General features: G+C 40.4%; 1 protein-coding gene across 1 annotated transcript; it reads left to right on the forward strand.

The window, feature by feature from the left end:
- Positions 1–1,746: 1,746 nt before the first annotated feature.
- Positions 1,747–4,384, forward strand: LOC139262421 (protocadherin-10-like). The gene has a single exon (XM_070877618.1). The coding sequence runs from the start codon at positions 1,820–1,822 to the stop codon at positions 4,382–4,384; it is 2,565 nt and encodes an 854-aa protein (XP_070733719.1). The 5' UTR covers positions 1,747–1,819.
- The last annotated feature ends 13,540 nt before the right edge of the window (positions 4,385–17,924 follow it).

Here is a 17,924-nt window from a genome sequence, read left to right on the forward strand (position 1 = left end):
TCTTCCACCTGTCAGTAATGTCTCTGAAAATCTGCTCCTTTATTTCCTTCTCATTATTTGATGGCCTATATAATGCAGGAAGTTGCATAATAGCGTCTTCATTGTGTGTTATATCCAAACCATTTGATTCTGCCGTTGACCCCTCAAGGATATTCTCTCTTTTTAACACCATAATATTTTCCTTAATCAAAAGTGGTATCGTTTCTCCCTATCTTTCCTGAATACCATGTAGCAAGGAATATTTAGCATTCAATCCTTTTTTTTAACCAGGTCACAGTTTTCTATGCAAAACGCCAAACCGGCATGTCATTCCTCAGAAAATTATTTTCTGTCTCTGATGTTACTTGGAGGGAGATTATATAAATGGCAAAAACGATGGATGATATTTCACATGAGTAGAATTTTGTTTAATTTTCTCTAGTATGATTGTTCAATAATGTAAAAACGATCTCACAACATTATAGTTCGAAAGTACCTCTGGTCAGATATATTTTTAATTCTAAGATACAATATGATTGTGACAAAAGAGGTCGTAATCCTGCCTGTTAACAAAAAAATGACGCCACTCAACCTGGCCCTGTGAAGGTCCGACGTATAAATAATTATTCAGATCTTTAGCTGGTTGTAAATTATTTATTCAATTATTTAATGTGGCTGTAGTGTACTGTAACCACTGCTTTCAATTCTAAGCTTTATTAGTGGGGTATGCTTGTGATCTCAGAAAGTTTCCTTTTTATTGGAAATAGTTATATTTTCTGAATTTATACATATCAGATGTTGGAGACAACTGCTCATTAAATGCTGCCAAGTTATGGTTGATTATTATTCCAATGAAAATGTGAACTTTATTACCAATAAACGAGCACGTTGTTCTGATTAGCAATACTATGTTACAGGAGAAGTCTTCTGCTGCAGTTCACGTTCAGCATAACATATACTTGTAGAAACATAAAATAAATGCACAGTTAACTTATATCATAGAATGTACCCTCCGTTCCGGTGTCTTATAAAGCCAAGCAAAAAAATCGAATGCCATTACTGAACAACAATTGCACTAATTATTCAAAGGAAACATACAAAACTGTATTTATTTCTGGGTAAGCATCCACTTAGCTCAGGTAATATTATACATTGTTGTTGTCAGGGATATAAATTAACGCTAACTTTACTGCTGATTGTTTTAATAACAAGAAATATAAATACGTCATGAAAGCATCGTAATTAATTAACGACACAAATTAAACAGTTATTTGTGCAGAAGGAATTTTTTTTCTACTGGACCTGCCAGACGTTAGATGAAGGATATGCTCCGTGATTTTTTTCTTCAACAAAGCATGTGCCAGTCAAATTCAAGGTAAGTTAAAGGAGCCAGCAGCAACGTCGCAGCAGTAGTACATCAGGAAATAGAATAACAACAACAATTAAAGTTGCACGACTTTAAATGCAGCGTAATTCCTCCTGCCTTCAATGGAAGCACTGTTGCTTTAAGAGTGGTTGCTGTGATTATTGGCCGAGCCTCTTTGTGTCGCTGTCGACCAATGAGGTGAAGATATGTGGCTGGAGATCCAGCGCCACTGCCCCTACACCATACACTGCGCAGTATCGAGGAAAGGAGAAGCACTCGTCAATCCACGGTCTCCATTCATCTCCGAGAAAGGGTCGGCGAAATTATAAGTTATTTGTACACATTTTTCTCGGCGATTTTGCCAAAGCAAATCATCTCGTCGAACGCACGTACAACTTAATTCTTCATTTACAAAATCAAAAAAATGAACAAATCCGTTCTAAGCACACAAAGCTTGGTACAATTATTCGGAGAATGCGGCAATTAAATTTGCAGTACGTTCGTCCAGAAATGGCCTACACGCTAAACCACCGTCTGTCGCATTGGTATGTCCTTTATTTAATGTTGGTCTACATCACGGATTCAGTATGGGGGAATAGTCATTACTCGATTCCTGAAGAATTAGAGCTGGGTGCTGCTGTCGGAAATCTTGCTAAGGACCTGGGCTTAGATGCGCGGCAGCTTTCAGCGCGCCGGTTTCGGATTGTATCGGAGAATAAAAGCCAATATCTAGACGTCAATTTAAACACCGGGATGTTGTTCATAAAAGAGAACTTAGATAGGGAACAGCTTTGTGAACAAAGGCTCACGTGTGTACTGATGTTGGAGGCTGTGATGGAAAACCCATTAAAGCTCTATCGCGTGGAAGTTGAAGTACTCGACATAAATGACAATCCACCCGTCTTCCATAGAAAGGAGTTCCACTTAGAAATCCCCGAAATTGTGTCAGCCGGAGCGCGATTCCAACTCCAGAGCGCGCATGATCCCGACGCTGGAAGCAACAGTGTTCGGACCTACAGACTGAGCACAAATGAGCACTTCACTTTAGAATTAAACACGGATAATAACCATGATATCACCCCAGAGTTAATACTTCGACGTTCTCTGGACCGAGAGCAGCAGGCAATTCATCAGTTAACGCTGACGGCAATTGATGGTGGGAATCCTGAGAAATCCGGAACCAGCCAAATTATTATCAGTGTATCTGATGTGAACGATAATGCTCCTGTCTTTGAACAGACCGTGTATGAGATCACAACTGCAGAAAACGTACCGAACGGTTCTTTAATAGCGAAGGTAACCGCCATTGACACAGATGAGGGCCTAAACGGCGAGATAATTTATTCTCTCAGCCATCGAACGCCAGAAAGAGTTCGTCGCCTGTTTCAGGTAAATTCCAGAAATGGGGAAATTACAGTCGTTGGTATTGTGGACTTTGAAGAGGCAAAGGATTATCGGATGTCGGTACAAGCTACTGACAGAGGTTCACATGCTGTGCCAGTACACTGTACCGTCTTGATTAAGATTATGGATGTTAATGATAACGTTCCGGAAATAACTGTAACTTCTAATTCCAGTCCGATCCCAGAGCATTCTTCTTTAGAAACTGCAGTGGCTCTTTTAAAAACAATAGATCTGGATTCAGAAGAAAGGGGAACTGTTCACTGTTATATCGCGAAAAACATTCCATTTCGTCTTGACAACTCTTTCAATAACTATTACACAGTGGTGCTTGCTGGTCACATAGACCGGGAAAATGTGGCAGAGTACAACATTACAATCACATGCAGGGATGGAGGCTCCCCTCCACTAACTAACCACAAAACGATCCGAGTTCAAGTCTCAGATGTAAATGATAACCCGCCACGCTTTACGCAGCCTTCCTTCACCATGTATGTGACAGAGAATAACCGTATCGGTGCTTCTATTGGATCCGTGTCAGCCGTTGATCCAGATTTCGGTGAAAATTCCAACCTGTCTTATTCCATTTTGGACAGTCTGTTACATGGCTTGCCTGCATCCACTTTCCTTTCAATAAATTCAGCCAGTGGGGTGATGTTTGCTCACCGCTCGTTTGATTACGAACAACTAAAGCTTTTTCAGCTTTCTGTGCAAGTAAAGGATGCTGGTTCTCCTCCGCTCAGTGGCAACGTAACAGTCAATGTGATCATCGTAGATCAGAACGATAATGCCCCTGTGATCCTATCACCCTTGCCAAACAGAGGTTCGGAAACAGAGGAGACAATGCCCAGATCCGCTGATCCGGGTTACTTAGTTGCTCGGATCACGGCCACTGATGCAGATTCTGGGCAGAACGCACACCTTTTCTATCAACTTCTTCAGCCTACTGAGGAAAGCCTGTTTACTGTATCACCGGATACAGGTGACATCTGGACCATCCGACGTTTTGGAGTCAAAGATGCACCCAAGCAAAAACTCGTAATCTTGGTCAGGGACAATGGAAAGCTGTCTCTTTCATCCACAGTCCGCATCAATTTATCAGTGTTGGAAAGTAATACTGTGAATGCAGCAACTATCGGCAGGTTGGATTCCGAACCGTGGACCTCCGACTTAAGACGTGATTTGATTATCTCCTTTGCTGCCATCTCGTTAGTTTTTCTAATGGCTATTATAATCCTCGCAATTAAGGTCCACAAAGGCCGGAATGGACTGAATGATTGCAGTTCTTCTTGGCCCGAGTTGATGCAGAAGGATTCGCGATATGGAATGCATAAGGCTGCTGTGAATCTTCAGGCACCACCAGCACATTTTACAGGTGTCTACGAGAGCGAAACCCTCCCTCAAGCGTTTCGCTACGAAGAATGCCCAGTTCCAACTATGAATGATATGTTTCTAAAATTGGATGGCCCTGCTGCACCGATGATTAATATCAAGACGGCGTCGTGCGTCGGGCAAGAAAATGGAAAGATTCAGAATTCTGCAATTAAGGGAACTATGGAATCGGCAGAGGTGAGATGTGTTTTTAATCGTTTCCGAATCCATGACCATATGCATACTTATACCAAAACCTGCTACTAACCCCTGCTGATCTTAATGCAAATGTTCAGATTGCATTGTTCAACTAAGTCGTAACAATCAATAAGTTATGTTGCCTGATTGCATAGATTGAATTAGGAAGGTAGTTAAAACCTAAAACATTTTTATTTACAGGAGAACTAAATACCCAGTTTGTTTTCAAGTGTAACATTTTCTTATTATACATTTCATCTTTGACATTTGTATGATTATAATCTTCCAGAGCCAAAACGACAAAATGTCCATCACGGCAAAGGAAATTGCTTCAGAAAATTGATGCTGAAAATTCTGCTTGCTGTCAAATAATTACGCAATTCCTCTTGTTCACTGCAATTTCAAAGAATAATAGAATGAAACAGTACAGATGGAGAACATTTGCCATATTGCGCCATTTTTTTTAAAGAGCTAGACAATTTGCCCTGCTCACCTGCTCGCTCCCCATAGAGCTCTGCAGCTTTCCCTATTCAAATATGTTTTTAATTTGCCTTTGAAATTTACTATTAAATCCATATCCATCAATCTTTCCGGCAGTGAATTCCAGATCATAAAACTCATTGTGAAATTCTGTTTTCCTGATATCGCCATTGCTACTTTTACAAATCTTCTTAAAACTTTGTCCTCTGGTTACCGACCCTTCTGCCACTGGAATCAGTTTTCCATTTACTCTATCAAAACCCAAAAAGATTTACATGAAATTTGTAACATTTGGCTACAAATTGCGTCAGAAAATTGAAAATGTTTAGTATGGTATTTTTATGTAAAGACGTTCATGGAAAATCCTGATCTTACAGATATAGTTTGCTTTAAAGAGTGCAATAGATTGTGTGGAAATCATACTAACACAAAACAATGTTCAGATTAAACTGTAGAAATGCAACTCATTCTAAAGTAGGAAATGAGCATCATGACGCAAAATAAAGCACATTCTAAAAATGAACATTTAGTATAAAAAAATCAATCACCATTATGCTCATCCCTGTACTACTCTCGCTCCGTGACGAACATTCAACTCTATTTTTAACACCCCGGAATATGCTAATTCATCGAATTTAACAGGCAGTCTGTTCCAAACATTTATGTTTTTTTTGATTAAAACAGTTATAATTCGGATTTAAATACACTAATTTTCATTTGTGTAATTGTCCTACTAATCTGAATTGTTGTCGGGTAATATTCTGAGTTATTATATGTATGCAATTTAACATTATATAAACGTCAGTTATGTTCTAAACGTCATCACTTTGCTGCTGGTTTTACGTTCCTCTAAAATATACCAGTTAAATCACACAGAACATCACAGCACGGAAACAGGTCATTTGAACAAAAGAAAATAAGAAAATAAGAAATAGGAGCACGAGGAGGCCATTTGGCCCTTCTAGCCTGCTCCGTCATTTAATAAGATCATGGCCGATCTGATCATGAAATAAGCTCCACTTCCTTTCCCGCTTCTGATAACCCTTTATTTCTTTATCGCTTAAAATTATGTCTCTCTCCACATTAACTATATTCAATAACTCAGCCTCCACAACCGTCTAGGACAGAGAATTCCACAGATTTACAACGCTCTGAGGGAAGAAATTCCTCCAAAACTCAGTTTTTAATGGGCGGCCCATTATTCTGAGACTATGCCCAGAAGATCTACTTTCGCTTTTAATTGAGTGAAATATCCTCACTGCATCCACCTTGTCGAGCCCCCTCATTAGCTTATATTTTTCGATAAGATCACCTCTCATGCTGCTGAACTCCAATGGGAATAGGCCCAACCTACTCAACCTATAAGTCAACGCCCACATCTCTGGCATCAACCTAGTGAACCTTCTCTGCACTGCATCCTATTCAACTACCTCCCTTCTTCAGTACGGGGACCAAAACTGCATGCAGTTTTCTCGGTGTGGTCTCACCAATAGCCTCTACCATTGTAGCAGGAATTTTCTTCTGTTGTACTCCATCCCCCTTGCAACAAAGGCCAACATTCCAGTTGCCTTCCAGATTACTTGCTGTAACATTTTCTGTTTCATGCACAAGGACACCCACGTCCCTCTGGCCTGCAGCACTTTGCAATTTCTCTCCATTTAAAAAAAATTTGCTTTTATATTCATTCTGTCAAAGTGCCGAAACTCACATTTTCCACATTAACCTTCATCTGCCAACGTTGTGCCCACTCGCTTAGCATGTTTATATTCCTTTGCAGATTTTTTGTGTCCTCCTCACAATTTGCTTTCCCACCTATCTTTGTTTCATCAGCAAACTTGGCTACATTACACTCGGTCTCTTCATCCAAGTCATTAATGTATATTGTAAATAGTTGAGGCCCTAGCACTGATCCCTGCAGCACCACACTAGTTACAGTTTGCCAAAAAGAAATTGACCCATTTATCCCGGCTCTCTGTTATCTTTTGTTAGCCAATCCTCTATCCATGCTAATATATTACCCCCATCCCCGTGAAATGTTATCTTGTGCAGTAAACTTTTATGTGGCAGCTTACCAAATGCCTTCTAGAAATCCAAATACATCACGTCCACTGGTTCCCCTTTAACCATCCTGATCGTTACATCCTCAAAGAATTCCAGAAAATTTGGGAAACATGATTTTCCTTTGATTGAACCATGCTTTTCCAAATGGCCTGCTTCTGCTTCATAAAAATTGACTCCAGCATTTTCCCAACTACAGCTGTTAGGCTGACTGGTCTGTAAATTCTTCCTTTCGGTCTGCCTCGGTTTTAAACAGGGGTGTTACATTTGCTGTTTTCCAATCCGCTGGAACCTCCCCAGAATCAAAGGAACACTGGTAAATTACAAAAAATGCATCCACTATCTCTGCAGCCGCTTCGTTTAAGACCATAGAATGCAAACCATGAGGTCCAGGGGACTTCTCCACCTTTAGTCCCATTATTTTGCCTCCTACTAATTCTTTAATGATGGTGATTGGTTTAAGTTCCTCCTTCCCTATAGCCCCTGATGATCCACTATTGGGGATATTTTTAGTGTCTTCTACCTTGAAGACCGATACGAAAAGGAAAAGAATGGGTAAAGTAAATGATGGTCCCTTAGTGGACGAGACCAGGGAATTAGTAATGGGGAACATGGAGATGGCACAAACTCTGAATAAATACTTTGTATCAGTCTTTAAGGTAGAGGACACAAACAATATTCCAATAGTGGATAGTCAAGTGGCTATAGTGGGTGAGGAACATAACACCATCACAATTACTAAGGGGGTGGTACTCGGTAAGATAATGGGACTAAAGACAGATAAATCCCCTAGACCTGATGCCTTGCATCCTAGGGTCATTAGAGGAGTATCGGTAGGGATTGTGGATGCATTGGTTGTTATTTACCAAAATTCCCTGGATTTGCACATTTAAAAACTGCAAATGTAACGCTCCTATATTAAAAAGGAGTCAGACAAAAAGCATTAAACGATAGACCAATTAGCCTAACATCTGTGGTTGGGAAAATGTTGGAGTCCATTATTAAAAAAGCAGTTACATGACATTTGGAAAACCAAAATTCGATCAGGCAGAGTCAGCATGCATTTATAAAGGGGAAGCTTGACAAATTTGCTGGAATTCTTTGAGGATGCAACGAACAGGGTGGATAAGGGGAACCAGTGGATGTGACGTATTTGCACTTCCGGAAGGCATTTGACAAGGTGCCACATAAAAGCTTACTGCACCAGATAAAAGGTCATGGGGTTGGAGTTAATATATTAGCATGGATAGAGGATTGGCTAACTAACAGAGAACAGAGAGGCGGGATAAATGGTTCATTCTCTCGTTGGCAACCAGTAGCTAGTGGTATGCCGCAGGGATCATTGCTGTAACCTCAACTATTTACAATCTATATTAACGAATTAGGAAAAGGGACTGAGTGTAACGTAGCCAAGTTTGTTAATGATACAAAGATGGGAGGAAAAGCAATGTGTGAGGAAGACACAAAGTATCTGCAAAAGGACATAGACAGGCTAAATGAGTGGGCAGAAATTTGGCAGATGGAGTATAATGTTGGAAAGAGTGAGGTCATGCACTTTGGCAGAAAAATCAAAGAGCAAAGATATTATTTCAATGGAGAAAGATTGCAAAGTTCTGCAGTACAGTGGGACCTGGGTTACTTGTGCAATTAAGACAGAAGGATAGTATGCAGGTACATCAAGTGATTAGGAAGGCCAATGGAATCTTGATCTTTATTGCAAAGGGGTTGGAGTATAAAAGCAGGGAAGTCCTGCTACAGCTAGACAGGGTATTGTTGAGGCCACACTTGGAATATTGCGTGCAGTTTTGGTTTCTATATTTACGAAAGGATATACTTGATTTCGAGGTTCACTACGTTGATTCCGGGGATGAGGGGTTTGACTTATGAGGAGAGGTTGAGTGGGTTGGGCCTCTACTCATTGGAATTCAGAAGAATGAGAGGGGATGTTATCGAAACGTATAAGATTATGAGGGTGGCGTGAAAAAGTGGATCCAGAGAGGATGCTTCCATTGATGGGGAAACTACAACTAGAGGGCATGATCTTAGAATAAGGAGCCGCCCATTTAAAACAGAGATGAGGATAAATTTCTTCTGTCAGAGGGTTTAAAATCTGTGGAATTCATTGCCTGAGGGAGCAGTGGAAGCTAGGATATTGAATAAATTTAAGGCAGAAATAGACAGTTTCTTAAACGATAAGGGGATAAGGGGGTATAGGTAGCACGCAGGGAAGTGAAGCTGAGTCCATCATCTTTCGAGCCATGATCTTATTGAATGGCGGAGCAGGCTCATTGGGCCATATGGCCTACTCCTCTTCCTATTTCTTATGTTCTTATGCTCTTAAAATCTTTGTTTGCTATCTCTGCTATTTCCCTGTTCCCCATTATTTATTGCCCCGTCTCATCCTCTTTGGGACCTACATTTGCTTTAGCCACTCTTTTACTTTTTATATATCTGTAGAAATATTTCCTATCTGTTTTTATATTTCGTGCTAGTATACGTTCATAATCTATCTTCCCTTTCCTTGTTATTGTTTTAATCGTTTTTTGGCTTAATTTTTTTCCCGATACGCTGGCTACTTTATATGCCATTGTTTTCAATTAGATACCCCCTTTATTTCCTTAGTTAGCCAGGGATGGTTATCCCTTCTCTTACAGTCCTTCTTTTTCATTGGAATATATTTTTGTTGAGAATTATGAAATATCTCCTTTAATGTACGCTACTGCTTATCAACTGTCCCACACTTTAATCAATTTTCCCAGTCCCCTTATGCAACTCTGCCTTCATACCTTTGTAGTCTCCTTTATTTATGCTTAGGACTCTGGTTTGAGATCCAACTTTCTATCCTTCCAACTGAATTTGAAATTCAATCGTGCTATGCTCACTCATTCCGAGATGATCATTTACTTGGAGATCATTTATTAATCGTGGCTCATTATATAGTACCAGACCTAAGATAGCCTGCTCCTTGTTTGGTTCCACAAAATAATGTTCAAGGAAACTATCCCGGATAAAGTCTATGACCTCTTTTTCAAGTCGACCCTGGCCAATTTGAATTGTCTAATAAATATGAAGGTTAAAATCGCACATGATTATTGCCATGCATTTTTTACAAGGCTCCATTATTTCTTCATTTATATTCCGTCCAACACTGTAGCTACTTTTAGGGGACCTATAGAATACACCTAAAAATGCATTTTTCCGATTATTATTCCTCATCTCCACCAAACCTGATGCAACATCTTGCTGTTTTGAGCCAATATCATTTAACATTATCGCATTGATCTTAGCCTTTACTAACAGAGCTATCCTCCCTCCTTTTCATTTCCGTCTGTCCTTTTGAATTCTCAAATATCCCTGAGTATTTAGTTCCCAGTCTTGGTCACCTTGCAGCCAAGCCTCTGAAATGCCTATCAGAGCATACCCATTTATAACTAATTAAACCATCAACTCATATCTTTTGTTACAAATGCTGCGTGCATTAAGATAAAGAGAATTTAAATGTGATTTTTTTTACCATTTATTCCTGCATTGACATCACTTTCTGAAACAAATTTATGTTTATACATTTTGTCCATTCCTATCATGCTCTGGTTTCCATTTCCCTCAATGCTACCCTCCTCTATTTGCTTCTCCTTATTCTTTGACTTTTTTCATTTCTGCTCACATGAATCCCCCCTCCACCTCCCCCATTATTTGGTTCAAAGCCCTACAGCCCAAATTATTCAATTCGCCAGGACCCTCTTCGCAGTACGTTATAAGTGTACCCGGCACAATGGAACAGCTCGCTCTTATCTGAGTACTGGTGCCAGTGCCCCATGAACCAAAACCAATTCCTCCCACACTAGTCTTTGAGCCACGTGCTTAACTCCCTGATCTTATTTATCCTATGCAAATTTGCTCGGGGCTCAGGAAGTAATTCATAGATTATTACCTTTGTGTTTCTGGTATTTAATTTGGTCCCAAGCTGCTCAGAATCCATCAGCAGAACTTCTTTTTTTTGGCCTATCTATGCTGTTGGTGCCCACGTTGACCAGAACAACTGGACCTTCCCCCTCCAAATCTTCCTGTCCAGCCCAGAAGAGATATACTTAACCATGGAGCTTGCCAGGCAACACAGCCTTCGGTACTCACGCTATAGGCTGCAGAGAACCTTATCTATCCCCCTAATGTTACTGTCACCTACCACTACAACATTTCTTTTCACTCCCTACACTTGAATGGTCCCCTGTATCAATACGCTGCGGTCAGTCTGCTCATCCTCCCTTCAGTCCGACAGTTACTAAATCTGTGCTGGTGCTTTCTCCGCCATGTTATTATAACCCCACTCTCCTGGTCGTTCTCTATAACCTTTACTATTCCAGCTCTGCAAAAAAATATATAATGCTCTTTCAAAATAGTGAGAACTCGACTTCAATAAACAGTTGTTGCACGGAATGCCATTTCCTAAGCAGAGGCTTTGACCTTTATTTTCCAATCCTCTCTGCCTTCAGGTATGGTGCCAGAGGACTGGAGGATTGCTAATGTGGTACCTCTGTTTAAGAAGGGAGAAAGGGATGGGCCATGTATAACACGCCAGTCAGCCTTAACTCGGTGGTGGGAAAAATATTGGACAAAATTCTGAAGGGCAGGATAAATATTCATTTAGAAAGACACGGATTAATCAAGGACAGTTAGGGTGGATTTGTTGAGGGAAATTCGTGTCTGACTAACATGATTGAATTTTTTTGAGGCAGTAACACGGAGGGTCGATGAATGTAGAGTGTTTCATGTAGTGTATATGGATTTCAGCAAGGCTTTTAATAAGGTCCCACATGGCAGACTGGCCATGAAAATATATACACATGGAATCCAGGGCAAAGTGTCAAGTTGGACTCAAAATTGGCTCAAAGGCAGGAAGCAGAGAGTAATGGTTGATGGGTATTTCTGTGACTGGAAGGCAGCTTCTAGTGGGATTCAGCACTAATCCCCTTGCTTTTTGTGGTATACATCAATGATCTGGACCTGAATAGTATATGATTAAGAAGTTTGCAGATGGTGCTCAAATCGGCTGTGCAGTTGATAAAGGAGAAGAAGGCTATAGACTGCAGGAAAATATCAATCAACTAGCCTGGTGAGCAGAACAGTGGCAAATGGAATTTATTACACAGAAGTGTGAAGTAATGCACTTGGGGAGGGATAACAAGGAAATGGAATACACATTAAAAGGTAGGGTGCTGAGAAGTGTAAGGGAACAAAACGACATTGAAGTGCATGTCCACAGATCCTTGAAGGTAGCAGGCCACGAACATAAGGTGTTTGAGAACGCATTCGGAATGCTTGCCTTTATTAGCCGAGACTTAGAATACAAGAGCAGCTGAGTTGTGTTTTAACTGTACAAAACACTAGTTAGGCTACAGCTAGGGAACTGCTTGCAGTTCTGGTCACCAAAGTACAGGAAGGATGTGATTGCACTAGAAAGTGTGCAGAGGAGACTTACAAGGATTCTGCTGGGAATGGAGAATCTTAGCCATGAGGACAGACTGGATAGACTGTGTTTGTTTTCATTGAAGCAGAGGAGGCTGAGAGGAGACCTCATTGAGGGGTATAAAATTATGAGGATCCTAGATGCAGTGGATATATAGGGTCTATTTCCCTTACCATATTGATCCACAACTAGGAGATATACATTTACCGCAATTGATAGAAGGTTTGGGCGGGACTTAAGGGGAAGTACAGTGGGGGTCCGGGACTCACTGCCTGAAATCGAGTTGGAGGCAGAAGCCGTCACCACATTTAAAAGTACTTGGATGTGCTCTTGAAGTGCTGTAACATTTACAGTATTGGATGAATTGGTTCAATTGTCAAGTTGAGGTATGGCGAAGCTGGAGAAATGCCGGTGTTTCCATTTTGACCCCAGTACATTATGCGGTCCCAGATCAGCAATACTGCAGCCAGGTTTAGAATGAATCTCTTTCCACGTTGTTCATGCAAAAAAAAAGCCTTACATTCAATCCAAAAAGAAAATAACATTCCTCATGTTGGTCTCTTAGAGAAGATTACAGCTCATGTTTTAACCTGTGCATTATCCAGATGGGTAAACAATTGATGTTGCAATATATATAATGGCGGTAAATGAGATGAAATCCAATTGCAAAACATGCATCAGTGATGTTCCACTATGTGCTTACGTGAAATGCATGTTTTTCTTAAAAGTATGCCACTGCATTACTATGCTTCTACACCGTTTGGGAAACGTTGTAGAACGAGAGTAATGCATTATTGTCCAGAAATTTCTGTCCCTTTGATGGTTCATGCACATGCCTTGTTAAAGGACCCGCAAGTTCCCGGTTCCGATATACATTGCGCATTCTGCAAAGAACTGGAGATTTTGATCTGTCCATGTAGGCATTGACAGATCATATCAACTGAACCAAAACCCACATTTACTGCCAAAGAATTGGGCTACTTACTTAACTTCTGCCCAGAAAATGCAAATGAAACCCTAGTAACAGCAATGTAAGGGGTACTATATATGGTAAACTAAAAATTTAAAACTAAAAATCATATTCTCACGCATTTAAATTTAATTTATGTAAATTGTGGCATGGATTCAAATGTTTGATATTATATTTCAAAAAATTAATATTTTATTGTCAATACTTCGTTAAAGAGACTTTTAATGAAGTAAGATAATGGGAACCTTTTTGTTAATTCAAGTTGTGTAAATGTATTAAATATTTTGGCATTGAGGTCATGCTAATGAGGATTCTGTCATTAAATGGAATTCACATAAACATATGAGGAATCTTCATTTCTGATACGAGAACCTGGCTCATGGTATGCCAGGGATGATTCAAAACCGCCTGCATCCCTGGGATCTATGAGCCATGACACTCGCATATGCCTGCCGGTTCAAAAACCAAAATATCAGAAGCCTCGGTGCCAGCAAGTAGATGCAGATGTTTTTTTTTATCCGCTTGGATGCAGATATAAGAACATACGAACATAAGAATTAGGAACAGGAGTAGTCTATCTAGCCCCTCGAGCCTGCTCCGCCATTCAACAAGATCATGGCTGATCTGGCCATGGACTCAGCTCCATTTACCCGCCCGCTCCCCGTAACCCGTAATTCCCTTATTGGTTAAAAACCTATCTATCTGTGATTTGAATACATTCAATGAGCTAGCCTCAACTGCTTCCTTGGGCAGAGAATTCCACAGATTCACAACCCTCTGGGAGAAGAAATTCCTTCTCAACTCGGTTTTAAATTGGCTCCCCCGTATTTTGAGGCTGTGCCCCCTAGTTCGAGTCTCCCTGACCAGTGGAAACAACCTCTCTGCCTCGATCTTGTCTATCCCTTTCATGATTTTAAATGTTTCTATAAGGTCACCTCTCATCCTTCTGAACTCCAACGAGTAAAGACCCAGTCTACTCAATCTATCATCATAAGTTAACCCTCTCATCTCCGGAATCAGCCTAGTGAATCGTCTCTGTACCCCCTTCAAAGCTAGTATATCCTTCATTAAGAAAGGTGACCAAAACTGCACGCAGTACTCCAGGTGCGGCCTCACCAATACCCTATACAGTTGCAGGAGGACCTCCCTGCTTTTGTACTGCACCCTCTTGCAATGAAGGCTAACATTCCATTCGCCTTCCTGATTACCTGCTGCACCTGCAAACTAACTATTTAGGATTAATGCACAAGGACCCCCAGGTCCCCCTGCACCGCAGCATGTAGTAATTTCTCCCCATTCAAATAATGTTCCCTTTTACTGTTTTTTTCCCCCAAGATAGATGACCTCACACTTTCTGACATTGTATTCCATCTGCCAAACCTTAGCCCATTCGCTTAACCTATCTAAATCTCTTTGGAGGCTCTCTGTGTCCTCTACACAACCTGCTTTCCAACTAATCTTTGTGTCATCTGCAAATTTTGTTACACTACACTCTGTCCGCTCTTCCAGGTCATCTATGTATATTGTAAACAGTTGTGGTCCCAGCACCGATCCCTGTGGCACACCACTAACCACCGATTTCCAACCTGAAAAGGACCTATTTATCCCGACTCTTTGCTTTCTGTTAGCTAGCCAATTCTCTATCCATGCTAATATATTTCCTCTGACTCCGCGTACCTTTATCTTCTGCAGTAACCTTTTGTGTGGCACCTTATTGAATGCCTTTTGGAAATCTAAATACACCACATCCATCGGTACACCTCTATCCACCATGCTCGTTATATCCTCAAAGATTTCCAGTAAATTAGTTAAGCATGATTTCCCCTTCATCAATCCATGTTGCGTCTGCTTAATTGCACTATTCATATCTAGATGTCCCGCTATTTCTTCCTTAATGATAGCTTCAAGCATTTTCCCCACTACAGATGTTAAACCAACTGGCCTATAGTTACCTGCCTTTTGTCTGCCCCTTTTTTTAAACAGAGGCGTTACATTAGCTGCTTTTCAATCTGCTGGTACCTCCCCAGAATCAAGAGAATTTTGGAAGATTATAACGAATGCATCTGCAATAACTTCCGCCATCTCTTTGAATACCCTGGGATGAATTTCATCAGGACCAGGGGACTTGTCTACCTTGAGTCCCATTAGCCTATTCAGCACTACCCCCACAGTGATAGTGATTATCTCAAGGTCTTCCCTTCCCACATTCCCGTAACCAGCAATGTTTGGCATGGTTTTTGTGTCTTCCACTGTGAAGACCGAAGCAAAATAATTGTTTAAGGCCTCAGCCATTTCCACATTTCCCATTATTAAGTCCCTCTTCTCATCTTCTAAGGGACCAACATTTACTTTAGCCAATCTTTCACATTTTATATATCATTAAAAGCTTTTACTATCTGTTTTTATGTTTTGCGCAAGTTTACTTTCGTAATCTATCTTTCCTTTCTTTATTGCTTTCTTAGTCATTCTTTGCTGTCATTTAAAATTTTCCCAATCTGCTAGTTTCCCACCAACCTTGGCCACCTTATACGCATTGGTTTTTAATTTGATACTCTTCTTTATTTCCTTTGTTATCCACGGCTGGTTTTCGCTTCTCTTGCCGCCCTTCTTTTTCACTGGAATATATTTTTGTTGAGCACTATGAAAGAGCTCCTTAAAAGTCCTCAACTGTTCCTCAATTGTGCCACCATTTAGTCTGTGTTTCCAGTCTACTTTAGCCAACTCTGCCCTCATCCCACTGTAGTCTCCTTTGTTTATGCATTGTACGCTCGTTTGAGACACTACTTCCTCACTCTCAATCTGTATTACAAATTCAACCATACTGTGATCACTCATTCCAAGGGGATGTTTTACTAGAAGATCGTTTATTATTCCTCTCTCATTACACAGGACCAGATCTAAGATAGCTTGCTCCCTTGTAGGATCTCTAAAATACTGTTCTAAGAAACAATCCCGTATGCATTCTATGAATTCCTCCTCAAGGCTACCCCGTGCAATTTGTTTTGACCAATCGATATGTAGGTTAAAATCCCCCATAATTACTGCCGTTCCTTTTTCACATGCCTCCGTTATTCCATTGACTCCGGAGATAAGCATCCAACCACAAATTTCAGCTCTTTATACTTGCTGCGAACATAAAGATTTGATTGTAGTTTACAGAAGAAAACAGGTTAATATTATTGAGAGCATTTTAGCCCAATTAGTCAGCTGGCTTGATAAGTGGCAGTTTGAATTAAACATAGATAAATGTAAGGTTCTGCCTATAAAAATAAAAATAAGTTAAAAACGTGTTTAACAATAATGGGCCTATGATAAACAATATCATAAGTCTGTCACCTCCCTTCCCTCCCTCCTTTGCTGCAGGTAGTAGAACACATGCTGTGCCTCTGCCGTCAATCTAACCAAGATATGTTGACAGTAGAAATGCAGCATTTCATTTAGGATCTTCCTGTATAGGGCTCAGAACAAAACCTAGTGGCATAACAAAGCCATCATGCAACTATAACAAGAATCGATCCTAATTTACAGGGAAATCATTCAAATCTGGGAAACTGAAAAAAACGTTGTGTTTTCCACTGTTAAATTCCCACTAAAGGTTCGAGCTAAAGTAATTATATGTAACTCGGGTTTTAATCGTGCATTGACTGCTAGACAAAGATTACGGTCATGAAAAAGTAAGTTTAATTTTGTGCGGTGTGAAATTTATCCATTTTAATAAAAAATAATATTTTTTTAGAAATGTTTTAAAAATTATATTTTTGCACGGTTTCTTCCTCTTTATTTAAGGTATGCACCCACCCCCCACCCATCCCGCACCATGCGAGCCTGACTCTTTATTAAATTCTCTGAAACATATTTTAAACATTTCAATTTTAAGAGTTTACTTGTTTGCTGTGTCTAAACATTCTGCCTTTTGATTGGCTGCATAGAAAGCTTTTTTGATGTCACAGCAGCTCACACAAGGGGATCAACACTCTACTCCACTGAATTGAATTAAATGTCGGAAAGACTCAAATTCTGGATGCAGAGATTGCAAGATCTTTGTGCGAAGCATACTTTGGGGCGAGCAGCACATGCCTTTGCTTTGCCACCAACCGCAAATTCCAGGCTGATAAATTTAAATTATTGGATTTGGATCCAATGTATGAAGCATGAGTGAGCAGGACTTGCTGCAGGATAGATTATGAGTGAACGAGTTCCGGCTGACTGGAAGCTCATAGTGGGTCGACAACAAGAGGTTGGCCAGAATGGTCAATTGGAATAGTCGAGTTCAGTGCAGAATATGGTATAGATTAAGAAGATCATAGAATAGTACAGCACAGAAGCAGGCCAGTCGGCCCGTCGAGTCAGCACCGGCTGTTTCGAAGAGCAATCGAGTTATTCCCACTGCCCGGCTTTTTCTCCATATCGCTGCAATCATTTCACCTTCTGCTTTTACACAAGTCCCTACTTAAGGCTACTATTGAATCAGTATCCACCACACTGCCAGGCAGTGCATTCCGAATCCTAACCACTCGTTGCATAAAACAGTTTTTTCTCATGTCGCCTCTGATTCTTTTACCAGTCACCTTCGATCTGTGTCCTTCCATTATCAATCTTTCAGCCTTTATACCAATTTCACTTTATTCACACTATCT

The sequence above is a fragment of the Pristiophorus japonicus genome, chromosome 4, assembly GCF_044704955.1.
Source record: "Pristiophorus japonicus isolate sPriJap1 chromosome 4, sPriJap1.hap1, whole genome shotgun sequence".
Classification (NCBI taxonomy): Eukaryota; Metazoa; Chordata; class Chondrichthyes; family Pristiophoridae; genus Pristiophorus; species Pristiophorus japonicus.